Source organism: Panicum virgatum, chromosome 2N (assembly GCF_016808335.1).
Source record: "Panicum virgatum strain AP13 chromosome 2N, P.virgatum_v5, whole genome shotgun sequence".
Taxonomy (NCBI): domain Eukaryota; kingdom Viridiplantae; phylum Streptophyta; class Magnoliopsida; order Poales; family Poaceae; genus Panicum; species Panicum virgatum.
In genome coordinates, this window is record NC_053146.1 from 58,915,520 (window position 1) to 58,940,531 (window position 25,012).

Sequence of the window (25,012 nt, forward strand, 5' to 3'; positions counted from 1 at the left end):
TATAATATATGATAAATAAATGGTCAAAGTGTTGTTTAAAAGACCGTGTCATGTTCCACCATGCCTTATAAACGGGGAAGGAGGGAGTAATAGAAAGCCGGCGAAATCCAATAGGAGGGAGAGAAATCAGGAGAGAGAAAAAGTGAGCGTTTCGCGAGTCGTCGGCGAAAGCAGGCGGATGCGCACGCAGAGCCCTCTCATTCGTTGCTCTACTGCGATGCTGGCCACTTATTGGCTCACCCCTCGCCGAGGCTGCTGGAGCAGCATTTAATAAGTGCCATGTTGGCATTCTTTTCGTCTGCTGCCGGCGAATCCACTAGTCTTGCTCTAAAGAAAAACGGAGGAAGTATTTAAAATAAAAAAGGTTGAAGGTGCACCTAAAATCACCCATTTGCATATAAAAAATCGTATGACTCAAAACTTTCGGGGACGCAAGAGTGATACATACATGTGCGTTGATAAAAAAAAAGCAAGCATCTGCGCCTTTTGCATTTCCCGTGTCTAGCGTGTCGGGACTTGCAGGAAAGGCAAGTTCATTATAATCATGATGTTTATTCATAGATATTATGGCAGAAGTAGGATTAAAATTTATCCACTTCAAAATAGGAAGAGTTCAGATGCAGCGTGAAACTATCTTAAAGCTATATTTATCTTACCCACTGATTTTTGCATATATATGTTTGTCTTCAACATATGCCGCTGACCCCACGTACCTGATGCTTCATGAAATGGTAAAGAAAAGGTACAACTTAAAGATCATAGGTACCGCTGACCCCATCTTTGTATTAAGAAATGTTCCTAGAATCACAACTTAAAATCATACCATTGACCATAAAGAGATTTCTGAGGTGCGACAGCATATCCAATTTGTCAAGTGTTGTCCATAACACAGTACAGGAAGTTTTCACATTTCAAAATGTATCACCAGTGACCCAATATCAGTAGTCATAAACATCACAAGTGCACATTTGAATTCCCACGTCGTTTGGTTCTGTGATTTCTCAGTGTACAATCAGATCCTTTTTTTTTGTCTCCTTCCCGTAACCATCTCCAGAGAACTTCATAGCTGGCACAGCTCCACATTTTGTGTTATTGCTTTATTTTGGTATCCAACGAGAATGATTTCTTTGATCATATCAATGGGTTCCTATTAACATCTTTGTACAGCAAGTATCTGGTCCTGGTTTTACCAAGGGCAGCATACCTGGAACATCATGGCGACAGCGGTGAGCTAGCTAGAAAAAAGCCAAGCCCATGGATGATAAACACAAAGGCGTACACTTACCACTGAGGAACAAACGGTGCCATCCAAATGGTATCGCCTGCTTGCACAGGGTACCTGTGTTATCGATAGAAACAATCTTCAGAATTTATTCAAATCGAGTATAAAATGTAAAGAAATGTTAGAACTTCAGAAGAAAAAGGAACATGTAAAGTTTATGCATATAATCTTGTAACTCTTAGCAAAGCATACACTCAAAAATGTAAAGGGCAACAGAGGATGGAGGCGCGCAAAAACAAAAACTATATCCAGATGCAGGTACTTTTTCGTACGGAACATTTTATAAATATATTGTATGTTTAATAATGAGGTAAATGAGTAGTTAATCGCGGTAACACGTCTTATGGAAGTTACATCAGCACAAAGCACATCGTGTTTCATGAAAAAAAAAGTTTCTACAAGAAATACAGGCTGTATTCCAAGGTTGCACAAGATTAGAAAGCTTAACATGAGAAAAATAACCTAAAACAAAAGGATGACTTTCAGATTACTGCCTTACCAGCTGTCCCCCAATCTGTATATTCCTTGCCCCTCTAGAAGCAGAAGTCCATGTTGATTGTAATGAACCTCCTGGTAGAAATAAACAAATAATATAAAAAGAAGTTGCAGGATGGGATGCATGCATAATACCACAAAACCACATGAGTCATGCAGCAAGGCCAGTAGGCAATTATTGTTCAAACACCTCCTAACCTAAGACATAAAATTTACTAACCTTCACATTGAGATATTCGCCTGGTTGAAAGTCCATTATCTGCATGTAGCAAAAGGATATTAGACAATGCTCTTCATCTGATATAAAAAATAGTCAACAAACAATTTTCAGACACATGCAAATAATTTCTTCCATTCAATACAAGTGTTAACTAGTTATCAGGTGCATTACAAAACACATACTTCTTCAACGCCTGACCCTCTGATAAAATATAGAGATGTTCTTGTTTCTATTCATTTATAGATGGAATTATTAAGTAGATAATTTATAGGTTCCTAAAGTTTCGATGATGTTTGGTTTGCTGCATGTTATGCGCCTGTCTTAAGTGGAAGGGTGTGTGATATAGTGAGTAAAATAATGAACCCAAAAGTGAACAAACTTACATGGATATTAAAGTCATAAAGCAGAGAAGTTGGTAGCAGCTTCCTCAGTTGAAATACCTAATTAAGAAACAAGATACAACACATTACGCCAGCACTGAGGACTGAGATTAGGACAGCTAAAACAACTAACATGATTCATGAAGTTTCAAGGCCGGAAATAGGATCCGTAGGAAGACAAGAAACTGTCAGTCAAGCAGCCAAGTTTGAGCATCCTGATTCTAAAGTAAGGAAATTTTTTTTACTCAATAGTTCATGCCTCCTGATGTGCATGGTATGAAAAACAAACCTCCTAAATGGTAGGAATCCTATTTTTAGGTGATAGATGATGATCGACAGAGATAATGCCAATTGTACCTCTCCTGGGGTTTCAAGAAGGGGTTGCTTATCTGTTGAACCGACAATTAGATCAGGGGGGGAATCCTCGGTAGCGGCGTACCTATGGGGATAAAATGAGAAAGGTCTTAATTTTTATTATTTTGATTAAGAAATGAAAAGAGAGACTGAAGCACTAACTGAAAAATTGTTGTCTCAGTTAAGCCAATCATATTCATAACAAAAATAAAGAGCAACACATGCTTCAGATTTTTATTAGTTTGCCAAAAGTTCAACCATTTCTAACAACAAATTTAATTCAATCTTTAAGATTAGTGTACACCTTACTGACAGAAGAACTTCTACAGGATTGCAATAGCTATGCCAATAGAGGTGGTAACAAGCAATCAAATCACTATAATACTACATTAGCAAACTGTAGCATCTCAAAGAAATTATTTTACCTTCTCTCAAATATTACAAGAGTGGTTGATTCATCTGAGATCATAGAATGTTTTATGTTTGCAGGAAGATACGCATAGGAATCCACCTGCACTTATCATCAACAGATTTAGTAAAACCACATTAGGGGAGAATTAGCATAACTTATGCAAAGTATACAAGGAAGAAGCTCCTAAAATAATCAATATTATGAGGAAAAAATATTTAAAAAGAATAAGAATGCAAGTTTATGAAAACTGCTGAATTTGAACATTTTACAATCTCTCATAACTACTCTTAAAGTACTGATAGATTGCATAAGCCTTGTATTCAAGCATTCGAACATTTGTAGGATTCAGTACACAATTTATAAGTTATGGCATGCTTTTTCTTACCGCCAGACATTAACAAATTGAATGGTAACAAAAAATTGAATAACATTTTCCAGATGCAGGGCTAACTAAGGTGAATGGGGCTTCCCTTACAACATAGTGTTGCATGAAGGTATTCATAAACAAACCAAAACCTATGTCATATGAATCCATCATGTAATAGAATTTGTATTCTGTCAGCGCCCAATGTTTAGAGAGTTATGTAAAAAACCAGACTGTATAGATATACAGAATTATTTTAGAAAGAAGAAAAAAAAGAGCACATGGTAAATCTGATAAAGCCTTACCGACAGAGAATGGGTGGTTCCAGTCCCCACAGATAATGAGATACTCCCTTGTAGTACAAAAATGAGCCTGCAAAGTTGTTTACAATAAGAATAAGGGCAGTGGAAAGCTCATTAACAAAGGGAATGGTGACAATTCCAAGTCAAACAAAGAGCTGTAATGCTAGATGCTGACAAAATGAGATATTTAACTTGGTGTGCATTACAATACGGCACTTATTGCTCCAAATGATTTGTTTCTTGGACTATTAAAAATGGTAGTAGTTCCAATTACACTTTATTGCTATTCTAACTAGTGATAGGTAAGGGACCAACCTTTCAACATCTTTCGGTGGTGGGGCTGATTTTGAGCCGTCTGCACCCCACAAACACTACTTCAGAACATGTCATTATAAAACCACTCATTTTGGTAACAATTAAAGTATTAAACATAACACGTACTGATGTAATAAAAAATAGAATCATCTCATAATATAGCTATTAACTGTTAGTTAGTTATGCATGAATGACTATAGAATGATAAGAGTGCTATATTTATTTCACCGAGGCTGTGCACACCTGAAAGGAAATTTTAACTAAGTGCCAGCTGCTTGAATGATCTGGTAGGAAACAAATATCTACCTTAATAGAAGTAGAAAATCATATCTGAGCTCAATGGGAACTTGTTGAGTGATTATGAAATCAAACCATATCGAACTTTGCGCTATATGACCAAGATGGACCCAAAATGCTTGTCGTGAGTCTTAAAAGACATATATCAAAAAAATATATGCGTCTGCAAACTGTTCAGATTTCTATCTAGGGTTCTTGCGAATGGTTGAAATAGCTTACCTTGCATGTTTGCCAGGTACATGGTGAAGTGCGCACCAATGGCTGGACTGATCAAATATGCACCTAATGTATTGATCCTAAACAGAGGGTTAATGATAAATGCATGACATTAGCATAGCTTCAGGCAATGAATAGAAAGTATAAGCCAAACAAAGCCATACCAATCCGGCAAAGGACTGAATACATGACTTTCTGGTGTTATTAAAGCATGGTCCCTTTTGAAAACGCTACGTGTGAAGCCAGGTAAATCTAGAATTCCAAAAAAGGATCATCATTAGATGGAAGAAATAATAGGCGCATCTGTATTTATGGAAAAAAACCAAGTATTAGCTTAACAAATAAACAACTTGCTCTAGGCTTAGAGATCGTAGCATAAATCAGAAACAATATTCACTTATTCAGAATGATTAGCAGGTGCAAGATTTAAATCTTCCCACATCACTAATTAATTCATAACTAGCCTATCAAACCGTGCTCACGCACGGGTTAATTAGAATTGAAATAAAAATAAAGCTTATAACTAATAATTATAATTGTATATCTCATGCCCTCTTATCTCTTCCATCATACACAAATACATGATGAAACATATTGTGGGTAGTATTTTTATATAAATAATATATTAATAATGATATAAATAGTAATTTAGAATTTTATATTTGTGCACTTTAATATTTTGTTATAATTATATAATCTATATGCAAATTTAGGGGGTTATTTGCATTATTTTTATAATGGCATAGGTGGGTAATTTTACACAAAGATTAGGGGTTACATTAATCTATTTTCATAATGGCAAAGGTGGGTAATTTATTAGGAAAGATAACATATTCAATGACTATTATGATTAGAGTTGTTGGTTTGATGGCCGGATGTTTCTGATTTTTGAGAATTTCTAGGATTTCTCTATTTTTGTAGTGTCCACCTAAGATCCTAGGTTGCTTCACGTGGAGGCTTAAAAGGACCCTCCAATTAGTAATAGTAAGATGGACAGGTTCAATCCAGTCCAAGGAGTTTCATAAGGCTACAGTACGCTATAATGCATTAAAGCCCCATAACAGTATAATATTACAACTAATATTTCTTGGACACCAGCTCAGCTCTTCAAGGCTTTCCAGGTTTGAGAATTATTTTTCATGTAGACGGTAGCATAATTCAAATCCATAAAACACTCTTCTAAATGCATGGGAATATGGGTTCATAAGGCCACCAATTGGATGCCAGTGACATACTGCCACCCAAATTACCAAATAAATTGGGTTTTGATACAGTCCATAAAACCCATGGCTTATGGCAAGGCTGCGACTATGACCAGTTGACCATTGAACCTGGAAATTTGATTCATGATTGTGAAGCCCGCTACAAGTTCAGTGACAGCGACTCTAGGGTCTAGGCAGCCCGCAAAGCAAAAAAATTTCCCGCTGGACTTCGATACGCACCTTGGAGGTGCGCGGGCGCAAGGGTGGGGTGGGTGACCTTCCAGTAGAGCGGCTGGCCCCCTGAGCACTCGCTCGACGGCTCTGCCGAGCAGAAGCCCTCGCCACCGTCTCCGTCTCCAGCCGCCGCTCCTGCAACAAGATCAAGCGACAGACCGCGACACGAGTGAGGCGGGAGCGAGCACTGACCCTGCGGCCACTGCGGATGATGCCACAATAGCGGCGGAGAAAGGAGAGGAGCGGGTTAGGGTTTCGGCGCTATTACCACATCGCAGCGACGCCACGAGGACGAAGAGGAAGAGGGGATGGAGGTGGCGGATTGGGGTGCTCGCCATTTTGCGCGGAGTGATTCGCAAATTTTTGGAGCCCCAAAACAGTAACCTCGCTCACACCCTGCGACTGCTTTGTGTTGCAGTGTTTATCTGGAGGAGGGGGCTATCGCCGTGTCGCGCACCGTGGACTGTTGCTCGGTGGTGGGCCCCACCAGTAACTGGGATTAGTTGGATGACATCTATCGTCCTTTTTTATTTCTTCTTTCAAAAGAGGGGGGTTTAGTTAGTGAAAATTTGTGATTTAGAAGTCACATCGATTGTTTGATCAGATATCGGGAGGTTTTTTCGAGTACTAATTTAAAAATTAATTTCAGAACTCGCTTGGAAACCGCGAGACAAATCTTTTGAGGCATTTGACCGCATCATTAGCACATGTGGGTTACTGTAGCACTTATGGCTAATTACACACTAATTAGGCTCAAAAGATTCGTCTTATCGTGTACATCTAAACTGTGCAATTAGTTTTGTTGTTTAACTACATTTAATATTTCATGCATGTATTTAAAGGAGAGACAAAAAATTTTAGCCAAAAAATTTTGGAAACTAAACGGCCCCTGGGTCGTGACTTCTGTTGAAATGTTGTCGTATCTTATATGCGGTGGACTTTTTTTCTAAAAAAATATATCATGGTTTTTCTTTTTGTAGAGAAATGTTATTGTATTTTATCTAACCATTGATGTTGCGGTAGTGATGCATGACATATAGTCATTAGTATGTTTCATTCTTGATTGATTGTTGTGCTTTTCCAGAAAATAATATTTCTCCTTATAAGCCACTGCTGATTCATGTTTCATGGATCGTTGAATCCACGTCACAGACAACTACTCGTCCTGCAAAAGACAAATGTCTTCTGGCCTGAATTCTTTTCATACAAAATCATCGATGCGCATCAAGAACCACGGCTCAGCAGTTGTTTTGATAAGGACACGCCTCAACAGTCGAAACTCACCGTGTGGTCACTTAACATGATCAATCAGTAAGGTGTAGAAATTCAGCATAATTGAGTGGGGCCACAAGCTTCCTCAAGAATCCTTATATTCCGTTGCAGCTCTCAGCGTGCATGGAAGGTTTACAGCCTCATTTTCAACTAGTGCATGACGCGCGCCTTGGCGCACGGCAGGTAATTTCGTATAATATTTTGCCGCCGATAATCTCAGTGTTCACGTAGTTAGGACTCATAATAATGAGTCAAAACAATAAGATGACAATAAGATGACGGCAGATTGTTGGGAACATAGCTGAAAGTACCTTAGCTGACCGGTTCTTGAGTGTGGTTCCATAGTGGAGCACATGTTGGTTCAGAAAAAAGATAAAATTTAATTTACACACTGGCAAGCAGCAGGTAATAGTAGGGGAAGGCTGATTGGTAAGCATAACAGTCTAATGGAGATGTTAAGGAGGCAGGCCGTCCAAGTGACGACAAATCAGAGACTACACCGTGCAGCACAACACTGGTCGAAAATGCCTAGCAGTTGGCGGTACGTTGCGTCCGGCTGTTGGCAGTGCAGGGGATGCTAAGAAGGTGCATGGACCTGAAATTTCGGCAAACAACAGGGAATACATAAGTTCGTTAAAGGCGAATGATTGTACATGAAACAAGATGATTCTTAGAAATAGTTGTCAATGCATATGTACCTGAGCATTTCTGTTAGCACATGAATACTTGGCAAATGTTAACACGGCTGGTGCAGACCAAAGAAGGATGACAGAAGGACTATTATACCTGAGATGACCCTGTGTCATGATTTTCAACAAAAGTAACTGATCTTGCCACCATCCCATCAGAACGGGTGGTTTTCCTTCCGGATCTTGCAACCGACACAGCTCTCCTTTGACAGCTTCCTGATAGCATACCTCACTTGAAGGTACCTTCAAGCTTTCACGCATAGCTCTGCAGGGCTCCAAAATAAGCAACCATGCCGAGGTGTGACTAAATACAGCTGTGTCAGCTCTAATTCTACTCCACATAATAGGGCCCCATCATTCCCAACCTCGGTAATTTGTATATATCACCAAATGTATATATCACCAAAACTTTTTGACATTGACCTAAGTAAGATGAACTGTAAAGTTTTTTGAGCCCTGGTCGCTGAACTTTGACTGCAACTCGTTCACCATTATGGAGCACTGCACGATGTACCTTAATATAAAACACAAAGCAATGTGGAAGTATAAATCAGAAAATGCATCGTAAATATCATCTAGGACATTGAATTTAGTAAACTTTCCCAAATAAGAACCATTAATATCATCAGTTTTGGTTTTCATAGAACAGGAATGCATCATGTGAAGACTGTTACCAATGATAAACAAAGGAATGGACAGATACGGATGTGAAGAGGGGCTGATTGCCTAAATCACACATTTCCTTTTTAAATGCTGCAAGAGGGGCTAAATCATGATGAGCTAGTTTCTTCAGAATTTAACCATATCAGGGAAAGGGGATATCTTTGAGAAAAATGACCGCATGATATGTTTATGGTATACTGAGTATGCAATGGTACTGGGTAGAAAAATGCAGATGCTGATAAAGTTTAGGATTAAACACCTGACCAAGACTTGCTGCCGCTATTGGACGCTCTTCAAATTCTTTGTACACAATATCAAAGGAACAATCCATTTCCTTCTTTATGAAAGCTTTTGCTTTCTCAGGAGAGAACGCAGGTACTCTATCCTGCAAAAAAAGGGAGGGGGGGATAAATCATGGTTCATATAAATTCCTTAGGTTCTTAGTCAGTCCAATACAAAAGCTGTGTCCATCATGTATCATTTTTAGTTATTGTTCGATTTACCAGATTAGTTTCAACAAAACCGTAATATGAAGACAGAAAAGAACTGACAAGCAAATCATGTCAGCATAATAAAAGAACATACTAATACACAGTGGCGGAGCCAGCCCCATAAATGACCTAGGGCGGGGAACATACTAATGTTGAAATCCATCCATCACTGTGTAATATCCAAGCGAACTATCACAATCCTATGTGCTCATCACCAACATTTCTTTCCTCAACTTCTCCACCATCTCATAATCTTGAGACTTCTCATAGGCACGAATGAATGCATGGTACACCTCACTACCAGCATTGAATCCTTTTCCAGCCATCTCTGCCTGGAGTCTCATCGCCACCTCCACCTCCCCTTCATCACAGAACCCCTTTATCAACACCTCATAACTCCTCCGAGTCGGCACAAACTCTTCCCTCCTCATTTCCAACCGCAAAACACCCAAGCCATCCTGAACCCTACCATTTTGACATAATGCATCCAGCAATTCCTCAACAACCTCTGACGCCAACCCAAACCCCCTCCTCCTCATGTCTGCATGAACAAGCATTGCCGCCTCAGCATCCCCTGCCATACAATGCGCGCTAACCAACCATTCGAATGTCGTGGAACTTGGATCAATTCCACCCATCTCCATATTTTTAAACATCTCCTCTGCCATCCATACCTCCCCAGCACGACAATAGCCACCAATCATCGTATTGTATGCAGTTACATCAGGCTGGATCCCTTCCTGAATCATCTCATCCCACAGTCCTCGTGCCTTCTCCACATCTCTGCAATCGCAGTACTCGGCCATCCTAATGCTGTAGGTGCAGACATTATGCTTGCAGGAATATTTTCCCATTTCCTGGAGCACAATCTTGAATTCATCGCACTTGCCCTCGCGGTAGAAGGCGAGGAGAAGGGAATTGAAGGTGTGAACTGTCGGCAGGAGCAGATGGTTGCTCTGTGGAGTTGAATTCGTGTAAATTTGATGGTACATGTCGAGCGCCGCGGCGGGGGAGGGAAGGGAGCGAAGAAGAGCAGCGGCGGTGGTGGGGAGCGGCCGGCCGCCGGCGGCCAGGATGCGGCGGGCGACGGAGGCCGCGGCGAGGGCGTCGCGGCGGGAGCGGAGGTAGGCTAGGAGGAGCAGGTCGAAGACAAATGGAGCGGAGGCAAAGCGGCGGTAGGTGGCGGCCAGGGCATTGAAGATTTGGGCCGGCGAGTAGTGGCGGGAGGCGGAGGCGAGGACGGCGAGGGCAGCGCCCCGGAGGCGGGAGGCGGCCGCGACGTGGGCGGCGGAGGCGGAGAGGACGAGAGGGGGAGGGGAGTGGGAGGGGAGGAGGCGGCGGAGGGCGAAGGCGTGGAAGCGGAGCGCGGTGTGCGGGCGGCGGCGGAGGAGGAGGAGCACGGCGGCGGCGGCGGAGGCAGGGAGCGGGGAGGGGACGGGGATCGAGGAGAGGTGGGACCACTTGGACTTGGCGCGGTGGGAGGTGAGCGCGGTGGCGGCAGCGGAGGCGTACGGGTGGGCGGCGTCGACGAAGTACCGGGAGGAGGGGTCGGCGGTGAGGTCTCGCCCGCGCTTGCCGGCGGCGTCCATGGAGAAGTCCTCGGGACGGGAATGCCTCTGCTGTGTGCAGTTTGCTGGATGTCAAGCACGGGCCGACATTGCGTGTTGGGCCTCATATGGGCCGTCCGACGCGCGGAAGGTGGAGGATAGGAAGGAAGTACCAGCGTTCTCAGTCCTAGCGTCGCGTTCTTCGGTTGTTCGTCGCGAGATCTCGCCGGCGCCGTCCTGCGCCGCCCGCCTCCTCTCCCACGCTGCCATCTGCCGCCGCCACCGTCTCCTGTGCCGGTGATCCTCTGTGACGCAGTTCGCCTCCGGAGCTCGACCCCGTCGCTCCCCCGCCTCCGGGTAGGTCATCGCCGCCTTCTTAGGTCAACACCCATGAAGGACATAGTCAAGGGGTCGTTCATGGTGTCAGTCTCTCGATTGCCTTTCTTCATCCACTCTCACTATCTGGGGTTTCGGTTCTGCGGTTGCGGGATCAGTGGAGAAGAGCGAATGGATTTGCGTTTTGTTTCCTCAATTTGGAGCCAGTGGTCTCAGATAAATAATTTGAGCTCCGATCTGCATGTTCTGTCCTTGTGGTCTCCAATTTGATGGTATAGTCACTTGTTACGTCTTCAGTCTTGACAAATTGGATGATTTGGGGATCGAACCGGGCACAAGATCAGCACTAAATGCTGGCTGCTCTGCACTTATTCTGCTAGTCCGAGTTTGTGATTGATGTTTGGGCACAAAAAAAAAAAAAACCGGGCACGAGATGATTTTAGCATTGTTGACGGGATTTGGTTTCTCTGCTGTACCATCTATGAACGGATGAATAATTCAATATCCATTTTAGGTTATGCTTGTTCCGAACAAATTATTAGATTAAGCTAGATTGCCCCAGTCTAGCAGGTGGCACTGGACATAAATCTTACTGTTATGTCGGAACATAAATTTTAGGTCATGATAGCACAACATTGGCCATTTCCTTTATTCGTTGGCAAAGTGTCAGAATTGCCCGTGCTATCCAGTTGATTGAACAAAAGCGTCCTTGGTGAGTCCATCATTTGAAGTAGGAATAGTAGAGGGCAAATCATCTTAAGAATTCATCTCCCATCTTTTATCTCCATGCCAATTTGCTTCATAAAGTCCTACTTTGTAGATGGAACTTCCTGACTTATGTGCATGTGTAATTATCTTGCAGATGTTACAATTTTCTTCAGTCCTTCAGAGTAATTAACGTCTATTAGTCGATCATGGAAGAACAGCAAGTCAAGCCATCTGATCTGCCACCCACTACTTCGGACAACCGGGATTCGGCTGCAACCCCTCCTATTACCACTGTTGACCCTGTTCGTCCGGCTGCTTCAAGTCAGGTTGCTGGTGCAGATCCTGCTGCTTCTTCTGCAGCAACTGCTGCTCCTGCAAAAGATGATGCAGGGCGCGAGGCACCACCATCCATGTTTTCTACATCTGGTTTGTCCACCTGGGCTAAGAACCTAAAAATTCCTCAGCCTTCCTCAGGTCAAGAATCACCAACAGGAAAGAACACATTTGCCCGTTTTACAAGTGGCCTTGGATTACGTTTGTCTCCAAAAGCTGCACAGCAAGATGAGATTGCCGAAGGAAGCACCTCCCCAACAACAGGACAGTCTGGTGTTTTTGGTTCTTTGACAAAAGGCATTGTAGATTCCTCTAAGAATGCTGTAAAGGCAGTGCAAGTCAAGGCTCGCCACATGGTCTCACAGAATAAAAGACGATACCAGGTAACTTTAATTCTACATGGGCATCTAAGATTTGATGAAAATTTGACATCTTCAAGTATTGTTGTTGTTCAGTTCTCGTAGTGTAACTGATCAGGATAGAAGCGTTCATTGATCACCTTCTGTGATACTAGAATCAATAGATTAACAATTTTGTTCATCATTTGTTAAAATCTGGTCAGAATTTTGTTGCAGTAAACTTGCTGCATAATGTGCCTTTGTGCATCGTGGTGACTGTCAGCTTAGCTCTCTTCAATAACACACTTTTAACATCCATTGGTGCTTGGCAGGTGGTAGGGTGATGCTTAGTTCCTAGGCAGGCTAGCTGGCCACCACTTTGAACAGTAGTTTCTCTCTCAGTGGAGATCTTGCTTTGCGCCTGATGATGATAATAGATCATCAGTTTTATGTAATTCGATATAAAAAAGCAAGTACAATGGGAGATTTTGTATTGGTAGAAAGGGCAATTTGCTTCCAGGAACAAGAATCATCAACTTGATGTCGTCTATTGATCTTTCTACAAATCATGTGGGGTTGATTGTTGTTATTAACACCTGATTAAGGAATTCTATGTGAGATCATATTAGTGATTGATGGAGAGAATAATTGCTCTATTCCTCCAACCCTAGAAGGGTGGGTATATATAATAACTACACATGGGCCTCTAGATGGGCCTCTATACACATGGGCTCAATATACTCCAACACCCCCCCGCAGTATGAACTACCGGTGCAGCGGTGTTCAAGACTGGACAATAAGAAAGCTAACACCCCCCCCCCCCCCGCAGTCTGAACAACCGACGCAGCGGTGTTCAAGACTGGACAAGATGAGAGTACAAGAAGAGCACAAAAGGGCTAATACCCCCCGCAACCACAACTAGCCACCGGCTACGTTGAGGCTGGATCGAAACTCCGAGAAGGTCGACGAGGGCAGCCCCTTGGTGAAGATGTCAGCAAACTGGGAGGTAGTCGGGACATGGAGTACCCGAACATCGCCGATGGCGACTCTGTCGCGCACGAAGTGTAGGTCGATCTCCACGTGCTTCGTCCGCTGATGCTGGACGGGGTTGGTGAAGAGATACACGGCGCTGACGTTGTCGCAGTAGACGAGCGTGCTCTTGGCGAGCGGGCTGTGGAGCTCCGCCAAGAGCTGTCGTAGCCAGGACGCCTCCGCCACGCCGTTAGCGACAGCCCGGTACTCCGCCTCGGCACTGGAGCGGGAGACAACCGGCTGCCGCTTGGACGACCAGGAGACCAGGTTGCCGCCCAGGAAGACGGCGTAGCCGGAGGTGGAGCGACGAGTGTCCGGGCAGCCGGCCCAGTCAGCGTCGGTGTAGACCACCAGCTCAGCAGAGGACGAGCAGTGAAGTACCAGGCCGAGGTCCACAGTGCCACGGACGTACCGGAGGAGACGCTTCAGCGCAGCAAGGTGTGACAACCAGGGATCATGCATATGGAGACAAACCTGCTGAACAGCGTAGGTGAGATCCGGCCTGGTGAAGGTGAGGTACTGCAAAGCGCCAGCCAGACTCCGGTAGGCAGTAGGATCATCCACCGGATCACCCAGATCAGCAGACAGCTTCGCCTGAGTGTCGACTGGAGTGGAGCAGGGCTTGCAATCAGTCATCCCAGCCCGCTCCAGAATATCGAGGGCGTACTGCCGCTGGTGAAGGAGAAGACCAGACGGGCGAGGCTCAACAGTGACGCCCAAGAAGTGGTGGAGCTGACCGAGATCCTTCATAGCGAACTCCTGCTGCAGAGAGCAGATGACACTCTGAAGTAACTGCTGACTGGAAGCTGTGAGCACAATGTCGTCGACATATAGCAGCAGATAGGCAGTCTCATCCCCTTGGCGGTAGATGAAGAGGGACGTGTCAGACTTGGCCTCGGTGAACCCCAGTGTCATCATGAACGTGACGAATCGAGAGTACCAAGCCCGAAGAGCCTGCTTCAGCCCATAGAGAGACTTGTTGAGCCGGCAGACCATATCTGGACGACTCGAGTCCACAAATCCCGCTGGCTGAGAGCAGTAGATAGTCTCTGACAAGTTGCCGTGAAGAAATGCATTCTTCATGTCCAGCTGGTGCACAGGCCAAGTGCGCGAGAGCGCAAGCGAGAGGACCGTGCGCACCGTAGCGGGCTTCACGACCGGGCTGAAGGTCTCATCATAGTCCACACCAGGCCGCTGAGTGAACCCCCGAGGAACCCAGCGAGTCTTGTAGCGCTCCAGTGTGCCGTCAGCCCGACGCTTATGCGTACAGATCCACTTGCCAGTCACCACATTGCAACCAGACGGACGCGGCACGAGGTCCCACGTCTGGTTGGTAAGAAGAGCCGCGTACTCCTCTTCCATCGCGCGACGCCAGTGAGGATCCGCCAAGGCGTCGCGGACAGAGGAGGGTACCGGAGAGACCCGCGGATCTCCCTTGGTGGCGGAGAGAGTCGCGGCCTGGGACGCCATCCGCCGAGTCACCATGGGATGGATATGCCGAGGATCCCGATGGATGACCGGCGAGTGGTACACCTCCGGCTCGGCTCGAGAGGGAGCCAGAGGAGGCGGCGGCGGCGGCTCCGGTGTCGGCGTCGCAGGAGCCTCCGGAGCAGGAGGCGGCGCCGGGTTCGGCGCCGAACGACGCCGGTATACCTACATCGGTTGAGCGTACCGCTCAGGTGCAGGGGAAGGCACCGGGGCCGCGCGTGGCGCAGCAGAAGACACCGGGTCCGTGCGCTGCACGATCGGAGGTCCGGGGGCCGCGCGTGGCGCGACCGCGGGCACCGGGGCCGCGCTCGGCGCAGCATTGATCACCGGAAGCGGTGCCGGTGTGCCGGGAAAATCTGCAGAAAAAGGACAGACAGGTAACGTTGGCTGAACCACCGGGTCTGTCGGAACCAGAGACGCCAGCTCGGGATCAGAAGAAGGTGTGGAGGAGGTGGAGTAGGGGAAATCCGACTCGTCGAAGACGACGTGTCGGGAGATCAGAACGCGGCGAGAGGTGAGGTCAAAGCATCGGTACCCCTTGTGGTCAGGGGAGTACCCAAGGAACACACAACGAGTCGAGCGGGGCGCCAGCTTGTGAGAAGCGGTGGCGGAGGTGTTAGGGTAACACGCACATCCGAAGACCCGAAGGTGGTCGTAGCGAGGAGGGGTGTGGGAGCAGGAGAAGCAGTGGATGGAAGGCGGTTGAGCAGGTAGGTGGCGGTGTGAAGGCTCTCAGCCCAGAAGCGCGGGGGGAGAGAAGCCTGGATCAGAAGGGTGCGCACGACGTCGTTCGTCGTGCGAATCATCCGCTCAGCCTCGCCGTTCTGAGGAGAGGTGTACGGACAAGACATACGTAGCTGAACACCCCGAGACAGGAAGAAAGACCGGGAGGTGGAGTTATCAAACTCCCGCCCGTTGTCACACTGGACGGCCTTAACGGTGAGGCCGAACTGAGGGGACACCCAGGCAAAGAAGTGGAGGAGGGTGGGGAAGGTCTCAGACTTGACGCGTAAAGGGAAAGTCCAAGAGTAATGAGAAAAATCATCAACAATGACCAGATAATATCTATAGCCAGACATGCTGAGTGCAGGAGATGTCCACAGGTCACAGTGAATGAGATCAAAAGCATGCGCAGCATGCGAAGAGGAAAAAGAAAATGAAAGTCTAACATGACGACCTAACTGTCACGCATGACAGAGGTGCTCAGCAGGAGCCCTAGTACATGGAACATCGGTACTACGGCGGAGCTGAGCCAAAACGTCGCGGCCGGGGTGACCAAGCCGGTGGTGCCAGGTGGTGGAAGAAGGCGTCACGGCAAAAGCAGAAGACGAAGAAGCCGAAGGCGAGGCAGCGGAAACAGGAAGCCGAAGAGTGTAAAGGGGCCCTGGGCTGTCACATCGGAGTAGCGGACGCTGGGAAGCCGAATCCTTCACAGTAAGACCAGAGGAGTCAAATTCGATAGAACAGGAGTTGTCAGCAGTAAACTGCCGAATAGAAAGAAGGTTGTGAACCATTTGAGGAGCAACAAGAAGAATAGAAAGACGAGGTGCAGAACCCACGGCGGTGACAGGAAGGCAAGACCCATCACCAACCTTAATAGAAGAAGGACAAGAGGGGTGTGGGGGTCGGACAGAAGAGAGGATACCAGCATCGGGAGTGGTGTGGAACGAGGCACCCGAGTCGGCGATCCACTCGGTGCTGGTTGGCGGCGTCAGTCCCATGGTGCTGAAGGACTGCACCAGGGCGGCCTGGTCCCACCCCCCAGGCCAGGTCGGCTGCTGGCTGGGCTGAGCGAGCGGGGTCCAGGACGGCGCGAAGAGTGGAGCAGCGCCGGTGAACATGGCCGCCGGCTAAAGCTGAGGATGAGGCCCCCATCCCGGTCCCTGGAACGGCCACATCGAGATGCGCCCTGACCATGGGTTGCTGAAGGATGGCCAGAGCGTACCTCCAGGGGCAGGGGCAGAAGCGGGAGTCGGAGCCGGAGCCAGCGGAGTCGGCGCGCCCCCACCGGTACCGGTACCCCCAGGAGCAGGGCCACCACCACCGCCACGCCCCCCCCCCCCCCCCGCTGCCGACGTCCACGGCCCCCTCCACCTCCGGTCTGCCCGGCGGGAGCAGCACCAAGGAGAGAGGCGGCTGGGGCGGCGGAGGAAGCCGGTGGAGTAGCGACGAGCGCGGTGGAGGTGGGCGAGGGCGATCCGGGCGCGAGACCCCTGGTGATCTCCTCGAGGGCGAGGTCATCCCGGACCTGCAGGAAGGAGTGGAAGGGCCTCTGGCGGGCGATCCAACTCTTCAGGTGGTCGTAGGTGCTGCTCAGCCCCTGTAGGACGTTGAGCACCAAGACCCGATCAGCCACCGGATCCCCGAGGTCGTGAAGAGCATCGGCCATGCCCTTCATCCGCCGGCAGTACTCACCGACGGAGAGGTCCCCCTGCACGAAAGTGCGGAAGGTGGCGTCGAGCTGGAGGGCGCGGTACTCGGCGTTGCCGAGGAACTGCCCCTCGAGCGCCACCCAGGCCTGCCGTGCGGTGCCGCCGTGGGTCTTGACGAGGTCCTGGAGATCTAGGGAGATGGTCCCAAAGATCCAAGGCATGGCGACGCTGTCGAGGCGCAGCCACGCCACGTCCTGCGCCTCGATCGGCGTGTCGAGGAGGACGTGGTCGTCGAGGGTGTAGCGGCGGAGGGCGAGCAGGACCTGGTCCCGCCAGCGTCCGTAGGAGGAGGACGACGGGTCGAGGAGGACGGTGACCAGGGCCCTGATGTTCTGGACGCCGGCGGCCTGGAGGTGGAGCTGGGTGACCATGAGGTCGGTCGGGTCGTACCGGGCTCCAGATCCAGCGGGCGGGGCACCGGGCTCGGGGTCGACGAGCAGCTGGCCGGAGGAGACGCAGAGGAAGTGCTCCGCCTCGGCGACCCGGCGAGCGGAGGCGTCGGCCGCGGCGCGCTCGCGCTCCCAGGCGAGGGTAGCCACGCGGACCCGCTCCTGGGCCGCCGAAGCCTCGGACTTGGCGGCGAGGAGGGCCGCGGCGAGAGCGGCGTCGGCCTGATGCCTGCGGAGGGCGGCGGCGGAGATCGGCGCTTCCGCGGGCGACATCCCGAGGCCAGGCCACGCGGGATCTGGCGCGGCGTCGGTGGCGGGCAGCTTCCCGGCGGCGACGGCGGCGCGGTGGGCGGCCTGCGCGGCGGCAGCAGCAGGGGCGCGTGCGGCCCAGGCTGGGGCGGCGACTGCAGCTCGGGCGGCCCTGGCGGCGGTGCCTGTGGTCCAGGCGGCCTCGGCGGCTCCTGGATCTGCGGCTCCGCGTCCCCCACTGCCCTCTCCACCTCCGGGCCGGCGCCAGCCGCGGCGGCGGCGGCAGCAGCGGCCGGATCGGGCAGGGGGGCGAGCGCTGCCAGGGCGGCGGCGGTGGCTCTGGGCCACGCGACCGGCAGCGCGCGAGCAGGGGAGGTGCCGGGCCAGGCGGCGGCGGCTGGAGCGCCTGCGGCCGGAGCAGAGGGCTGGGCCCAGGCGGCGGCGGCTGCACCACCATGGGGAAGCAGGGGCCACACGTCCTCGGCGCCTGCAGCCTGAGCAGAGGAGGGGAGGGGAGGGAAAGAGGAGAGGGAAAGGGAGGGGGCCGGCGGCGCCAGCGGCCGGCCGGCCATGGCCGGCAGCGGCGGCTGCTGCGGGATGGACGGGAGGGAGGGGAGAGGAGAGGCTAACCCTAACCCTAGGCTACTGATACCATGATGGAGAGAATAATTGCTCTATTCCTCCAACCCTAGAAGGGTGGGTATATATAATAACTACACATGGGCCTCTAGATGAGCCTCTATACACATGGGCTCAATATACTTCAACAGTGATGATCCTACAATTGATTAAGTTTTGTAGATTTAATATAAAGGGAAAGCTCTGTTGATTTGATTATTCTACCTATTCAGGAAGGAGGATTTGATTTAGATATGACATATATTACTGAGAACATAATTGCTATGGGTTTTCCTGCTGGTGATTTGAGTTCAGGGCTTTTCGGATATTTTGAGGTCAGTGTACTAACAAGGCTTCAAAGTTTCTTAAAGTTTTTTCCTTCTTATTTGCCTCATGAAATAAAGGGTAATTAATACTCCATTGCAGGGTTTCTACCGCAACCATATGGAGGAAGTCATCAGGTTCTTTGAAATGCACCATAAGGTAACTTTGCTCTCTATCAAGTTGCTTAACAATTAACATAAATGCTCAGGTGACACATTTCAGATTGTTGGTAATAATCTATGTCTATTGCTGGGTTTTTTTGTCCATTCTCCTGTTAATGTATCAGTAAACACTATGATACCTTGAACTTTCTGCATTGACTTAATAGCATTAATATAATGAGCCAGCTTCTTTTCTTGGCATTCATGGGTTCAATAGAGCATGCCACTTCAGAGCTCACCCTCAGAGAACGTGACAGTAATAACTTTTGAAGGATTGTGTGTGTCAGAGCAGTAGGATGTAACATATAGATGAACAATCTTATCTATTTGACTACCAAATTCTGCTGGGACTAATATTATTTAAATATTTACCCTGCATTGGTAGTTTCTTAGTTGTAAAATGTTGTTATTTATTTTGAAATACAAATATGAATGCGGTTGGACCTTTATTTGCTTCATATTTGATCCATTTCACCCCACCAGAGCAATTAACAGCTTAGCTGTGTTAAAGAACAAAAACTGAGGACCTTGGAGAGGAATGTGGCACCTAGGCTCAAACCCTGGTGCTCACTTTAGGAGGGATTTTCCTCCGTTATCTGTGAAAAAGAGAGATAGAGGAAAAACTAAGAACTTTTTTTACAGGGTAACCTTTGCCATTGTCATTATAGGTATTATCAATTTCTCACAATATGTGATGTGCGGATATGCGTGTTATTCATGAGATAAGCACTACATAACCGTCACCAGGGTAAAGTGTTTTCCTTCTCGAATAGAAATTTCAAGTACTCAAGAGCATTGGTTATCAAGTTAGTTTCTAGTATTCAAGTGGAGCTAGATAAGTGTAGACTCCAGACTTGAAATACTCCCTCCATATCAGTTTTACATGTCGTTTTAGGCTGTTGATAGATAGGTAGAAATAGAAGTCGTTCTACTCTTTCGAGGTGCCGTTGGACGACTTTACCCCTACCAGCGAAGCACATCCTGCTGGGAACGAAGCTCTGTCGCCGCCCTCGGAAAGAAAAAGTGCACGGGGAAATGAAGCCATGCATGCTGCTCGCCTCCTCGGCTCCGGCTGCTCGCCTGCCCAAGCTGGTCACCAGCCTTGTGCATGCGAATAAAAAATTCCTGCACCAAGCAAATCTCCACGCGCAGCAAAAATAGTGTTATGGATTGGCTAGATCAGGAGGACTGGAACGCCTGGCCGGGCAGGAAACCCGGCCAGATTGCCGAAGAACAGGCCGCCTAAGGCTGGTTCTATTCTTCTTCGATGACTCTAACCCTAGGACTCAGGCCGCCTTTATAGACTAGGCGCCCTGGCTAAACCCTAATTACCCACGGGGTACTGTTCACGCGTACTGTAGCCGCGTGAACAGTACCGCGGGCCTCCCTTTTGGGCTCTACTCAGCCCATAAAGGCCCAGCCCACTGCCATAACAAATAGTGGCCGAAGGAATCGAACCGGCGGCCTCCTACATCGGGGCAGTCCACCATTCAGAGCAGAACGAATTTCTGATCAAAGTAGGTAGAAGAGGCAATTTAATATGGGCAGACAGGGAATACTACCTCCTAATTAATCACGCCTTGGTATTGTAAATCATGTCCAAAATGACATCTAAAAGTGATATGAGTATAAAAGAGAGCTTGTGTTTCAGGGCTTGCCTTTTTGTAGAATACATAAAAATGTTAGTCTTATTTTTTTTCTCGAATACGCAGGAGAGCTGCGTATCATTGCATTAAGAGAGAAGTTGAAAGGTTAAAGTAGCCGCACACACCACACACACCCTGTGTTCAAAAAACAAACATGCCTGTAACAAACATGAGTCGACCACAACGACCACCACACACTGCTAACCACCAGGTCGAGCAGCGACCAGACCAGACAATCCTGTAAAATAATGTTAGTCTTCTAATTTAATCATTATTTTACAGGGTAAGTATAAGGTGTACAACCTTTGTTCTGAAAGGCTATATGATGCATCACTCTTTGAAGGAAAGGTATGTGTTGCTTACTGTTCTATATGCCCCCTCTTCCTAATATTTCCACATTTATCGTACACATAAGGCATGATGCTCCCTGCCACCAACAAAGAAAGATAATAAAAAACTCAGTGGTACTTATATCTGGTATCTGCTGACGCAGAAAATGTTCCCATCTTTGTCTCATTTTGTTAATTCATCAATCAGTTGCTGATGTTTTTGAAAGATCTTTCAGTGGTTTGAAGTCAGCTTGTCATTCAGCACTTACGCTGTACCTTGTCATGTCGAATCTCAAGCCTTGCAGCACAGTGTATTTGTTGGTGTATTATAGTGGAAATATTCTCAAATTTTGTGCATATTTCAGGTGGCCTGCTTCCCATTTGATGATCATAATTGTCCTCCAATACAACTTGTCATATCATTTTGCCATAGTGCGTACTCATGGTTGAAGGAGGATATAGAGAATGTGGTGGTTGTCCATTGCAAAGCTGGGAAGGCTAGGACAGGGTTGATGATCTCGAGTCTTCTACTGTTTCTAAAGGTAAAGTTATCATGCACTTGTATACCAATCAGAATAACACCTGCTACAACATCTTTACCAATTTTCTTACATTTGGAGTTTCTTTTCTTTTCCTTTTGTAACTGGCAGTTCTTTCCTACTGCGGAGGAGTCCATTGAATACTATAACCAGAAAAGATGTGTAGACGGAAAAGGGCTTATTCTCCCAAGTCAGATTGTGAGTGACCCTCATTGTTATACACATGTTTATTCGTATAATTTTATATTTATACTGTTCTGAATATGTTGGAAAATTGCAGAGATATGTGAAGTATTTCGAGTGCATATTAACCTACTTCAATGGTGAAAATCAGCCGCCACGCAGGTCTTTATACCTTTTGAACCATGGTGTCAATATGATATGCATGTGTATTGTGCTTAATAATTAATCAAGTGATTACACTTTCCAGGTGTATGCTTAGAGGCTTTCGTCTTCATAGATGCCCCTATTGGATTAGGCCATCAATTACAGTTTCTAATCACAATGGTGTGTTTATTTAATTGAAACTGAAATTGCCAAGTGCCTTGATCCAATAATTTAATATCCTTGCTGTGTTTTGATATCTTCTATTGCATCAAGTAATAAGTCTGTTATGCAGGCATTCTTTTTTCTACAAAGAAGCATCCAAGAACAAAAGAACTGATGGTAAGCATCTTCGTTTGAGTAATCATTCTTATTTTGTGTTCAGTAACTTGTGGGTTGATAGATTCTTCCCCGTTGCCCCTTAGTTTGCTCGGAGTATTTAATTAGCTCATATTATGGATTCTTCAGGGTTTGCCTGTTTGCATAGTGGGTAAGGGTACCCACATATTGGCGGGTATGTTTTGATTTACCAATGCTGAATAACGGAATATCTCACTGTATTGGAAGGATATTGTACAACTTGAAATAACTAGCACCAATGATCAATGTATTGATATTCACAGATATGTCTATTAGCACAGCATTTTGTTGGCCATGTATAACTATGATTTGAGAATAAAATCACAATATTGTATTCCCATTCTTCCTGTAGACATGAATAACAAAGAAGACATTCCCTGGATTAAGCTTCTCCTAGACACCCAAAAAAGTTATAAAAAAGCTATCTTATTCTTCTATGACCTACAATATATCCTGTGAAAACTAATTTATAACCATTCTAGAAAAATCTTTGTTGGAAACTAAATTTGTTATCATAATTTCAGCCGGAAGATTTCTGGTTTAGTGCACCAAAGAAGGGGATTATGGTTTTTGCTTTGCCAGGAGAACCTGGCTTAGCTGAGGTAGCTGGTGATTTCAAGATCCAATTTCATGATCGACAGGGTGATTTTTACTGGTAAGCTCAACGTAGTAATCAAATTACATTATTTCCTATATAGATCTGTGCTTTTATTAGTCTTGGGTTCATTTTTCTTTTTATTCCCATGTTTTATGAGTTCCATGTATACATGTATATATATTATTTCGAAATAGCACCGACTTTTGACATGGGAAGCTTGAGAAGAACTATTGCCTTGATATTCATTTTCATTTTCCCCGTCATTTTCAGCTGGCTGAATACAACAATGATGGAGAACAGGGTAACTTTGAATCCAACTGATCTTGATGATTTTGACAAGGTGAAGCTTGCTACATTGATGATAGTATTCATATCTGTCTGTGTCTATGAAGAGCAAATATCAACTATTTAACAAGATTTGCCACCAACTCCTGATACTTGTTTGCTCACACATATTAGGAAGACAGTTTCGAAAATGTTCTCCATATCTTCTAGTTGATGCCTGAGATTTTTATTTGTCCAAATTTACTTCGTACTTTCAAGTCAACTTTTTGCTCCATGCATTCACAAACTGAATAGTGAATACTACTGTGTAACCTCTTCTTGTTGACTTTGCTGCTTCTTGGTATTGAGCCACGAAATCTAGGAAGTTGAATTTGCAACTGAGTACATGTATTTCTTTTCTGTGTGTAAACATCTTATTATCAATAGGCAAAGAAAACAGACATTTTATCAATGATTAGTTACTTCTTAAGGACTGCTGAATGCAGCATTTTCTATTATTAGATACTGTGTTAATACAACGATGTCTATCTTGTTTACCAGTTTTTGTTTTTTGAGACTTGAGACTAAAATACTATATTTTTCAGAGGAAATTGCCATCACCGGGCTTCCAGGTAGAGGTTGTTCTGGTAGATTATGATGGCTCACAACTGCCAAAACCAAAACCAACTGCTGGACCTGCTGATAATAAATCTGATACTAATTCCTCGGGTAGCATGGTTGCAAAAGAAAATAATGCTGCACCTGCAGAATCCAATAAGGGAACTGGAAGCAATGATAAAGATGAAGTTTTCTCCGACAGTGAAGGGGAAGATGGATCATCCAAGGGAAGAAAGGAGAAGACTGCCAGTGGTGGTCAAAGCAACACAAATGCTGCTAAACCATCTGAAACAAGCACCGTGCAGGAGGCATCAGCTGCTGCTAGTAGACTGGAGAAAGTAGCTGTAACAGAACAAGGAGCTGCAAAGGCACCTGATGCTACATCCCTCAAAACTGAAGTCAGCAGCAAGAGCAGCTCCACCACGGAACCACCTCCAGCTGTTGATTCTTCCAGCATGAGTGAATTCAAGGCCATTGCAGCAGATGCCTCGGTGTTTTCTTTCGGAGATGAAGATGATTATGAAAGTGAATAGTCGCTTTTATGGTGTTTGGTTCCCATTGTACAGTTTGGTGCCTCCTGTGGGCCATCATAGAATGTCAGTTCGAAGCAGCTGGGAAGAGCAAAAAGGGTTAATTCATTATTGCATTTTGTTTTCACTGTAGAAGTTACATCAATCTGTGATGTACCCAGATGAACTTGTTGTAACTCAACCAGGCCTGAACTTTGTTGATACCGCTCCTATTTGTTCACAGAACTACTTTGTACACAACCTTAAACGGTGCCGTAACTTCTATTGAGTGTCAAGTGCACGTTTACAGGAAGACTTTGTACATGGACTTGGTACAATTACGTTTTGAGCATTGTTTGGACAGTTGGTTTTCGAATTCAAGTCCTATTTCAAAGTTGAACTGGATCTGAGAGCACCTTTCTTTCAAAACTTGTCTCTGGCTTGTTCATGGCACAGATTAAATTGTCTGTACCATTCGTAGGGTTGCGAGCTGGAAAATATATAAAGTTCATGAGCCACTGGCGAAGACATTTGGCCCAAGGTGGGTCATTGAGCAATTTTTTAACATTTCCAAAGGTGTTACTTTTTGATCCGGTGCCGTCTATGGTAATCCACTTCGATACTTAAATCTCTTGTACTCCCACCGTTACGAAATATTTTGTCACCATTAACTTTTTGCTTA

At 46.5% G+C, this 25,012-nt stretch overlaps 3 protein-coding genes across 8 annotated transcripts; 1 reads left to right on the forward strand and 2 right to left on the reverse strand.

Annotated features, from left to right (window-relative positions):
* Positions 1 to 749: 749 nt before the first annotated feature.
* On the reverse strand, positions 750 to 6,507 carry LOC120661412 (probable (S)-ureidoglycine aminohydrolase). The gene is made up of 13 exons (XM_039940272.1): positions 6,342 to 6,507; positions 6,080 to 6,208; positions 4,802 to 4,889; positions 4,641 to 4,717; positions 4,125 to 4,164; positions 3,813 to 3,879; positions 3,157 to 3,242; positions 2,735 to 2,816; positions 2,381 to 2,437; positions 1,998 to 2,036; positions 1,782 to 1,852; positions 1,286 to 1,339; positions 750 to 1,204 (listed from the first exon to the last, which is right to left on the reverse strand). Exons 1-13 carry the CDS (start codon positions 6,409 to 6,411, stop codon positions 1,132 to 1,134), a joined length of 933 nt encoding a protein of 310 aa, XP_039796206.1. The 5' UTR covers positions 6,412 to 6,507; the 3' UTR covers positions 750 to 1,131.
* Positions 6,508 to 7,631: 1,124 nt separating this feature from the next.
* Positions 7,632 to 10,816, reverse strand: LOC120661414 (pentatricopeptide repeat-containing protein At2g15980-like). 6 transcript variants are annotated; one of them, XM_039940277.1, is made up of 4 exons: positions 9,336 to 10,816; positions 8,957 to 9,082; positions 8,044 to 8,548; positions 7,632 to 7,940 (listed from the first exon to the last, which is right to left on the reverse strand). In XM_039940277.1, the coding sequence occupies exon 1, from the start codon at positions 10,775 to 10,777 to the stop codon at positions 9,389 to 9,391; it is 1,389 nt and encodes a 462-aa protein (XP_039796211.1). In that variant the 5' UTR covers positions 10,778 to 10,816; the 3' UTR covers positions 7,632 to 7,940; positions 8,044 to 8,548; positions 8,957 to 9,082; positions 9,336 to 9,388. The 6 variants fall into 6 exon arrangements, with proteins under 6 accessions (XP_039796211.1, XP_039796213.1, XP_039796209.1 ...); XM_039940279.1 differs by having other exon boundaries at positions 8,044 to 8,535; positions 9,283 to 10,816; XM_039940275.1 differs by having other exon boundaries at positions 9,283 to 10,816.
* Positions 10,817 to 10,860: 44 nt separating this feature from the next.
* Positions 10,861 to 24,693, forward strand: LOC120661413 (phosphatidylinositol 3,4,5-trisphosphate 3-phosphatase and protein-tyrosine-phosphatase PTEN2A-like). The gene is made up of 13 exons (XM_039940273.1): positions 10,861 to 11,092; positions 11,934 to 12,495; positions 18,892 to 18,993; positions 19,085 to 19,141; positions 21,072 to 21,137; positions 21,484 to 21,660; positions 21,769 to 21,855; positions 21,938 to 22,002; positions 22,088 to 22,164; positions 22,277 to 22,323; positions 22,866 to 22,996; positions 23,210 to 23,279; positions 23,809 to 24,693. The coding sequence occupies exons 2-13, from the start codon at positions 11,986 to 11,988 to the stop codon at positions 24,352 to 24,354; spliced, it is 1,935 nt and encodes a 644-aa protein (XP_039796207.1). The 5' UTR covers positions 10,861 to 11,092; positions 11,934 to 11,985; the 3' UTR covers positions 24,355 to 24,693.
* Positions 24,694 to 25,012: the final 319 nt, after the last annotated feature.

What these genes read in the sequence shown, in the direction of transcription:
- LOC120661412 (XM_039940272.1), bottom strand. Translation starts at nt 6,411, where the DNA reads ATGGCGAGCACCCCAATCCGCCACCTCCATCCCCTCTTCCTCTTCGTC. An exon ending in CCACCGAAAGATGTTGAAAG is followed by an intron (nt 3,880 to 4,124) that starts GTTGGTCCCTTA and finishes ACAACTTTGCAG; the next exon opens with GCTCATTTTTGTACTACAAG. An exon ending in TACAGATTGGGGGACAGCTG is followed by an intron (nt 1,340 to 1,781) that starts GTAAGGCAGTAA and finishes TCGATAACACAG; the next exon opens with GTACCCTGTGCAAGCAGGCG.
- LOC120661413 (XM_039940273.1), top strand. Translation starts at nt 11,986, where the DNA reads ATGGAAGAACAGCAAGTCAAGCCATCTGATCTGCCACCCACTACTTCG. An exon ending in TCTTTGAAATGCACCATAAG is followed by an intron (nt 19,142 to 21,071) that starts GTAACTTTGCTC and finishes ATTATTTTACAG; the next exon opens with GGTAAGTATAAGGTGTACAA. An exon ending in GTCTTCTACTGTTTCTAAAG is followed by an intron (nt 21,661 to 21,768) that starts GTAAAGTTATCA and finishes TGTAACTGGCAG; the next exon opens with TTCTTTCCTACTGCGGAGGA.
- LOC120661414 (XM_039940277.1), bottom strand. Translation starts at nt 10,777, where the DNA reads ATGGACGCCGCCGGCAAGCGCGGGCGAGACCTCACCGCCGACCCCTCC.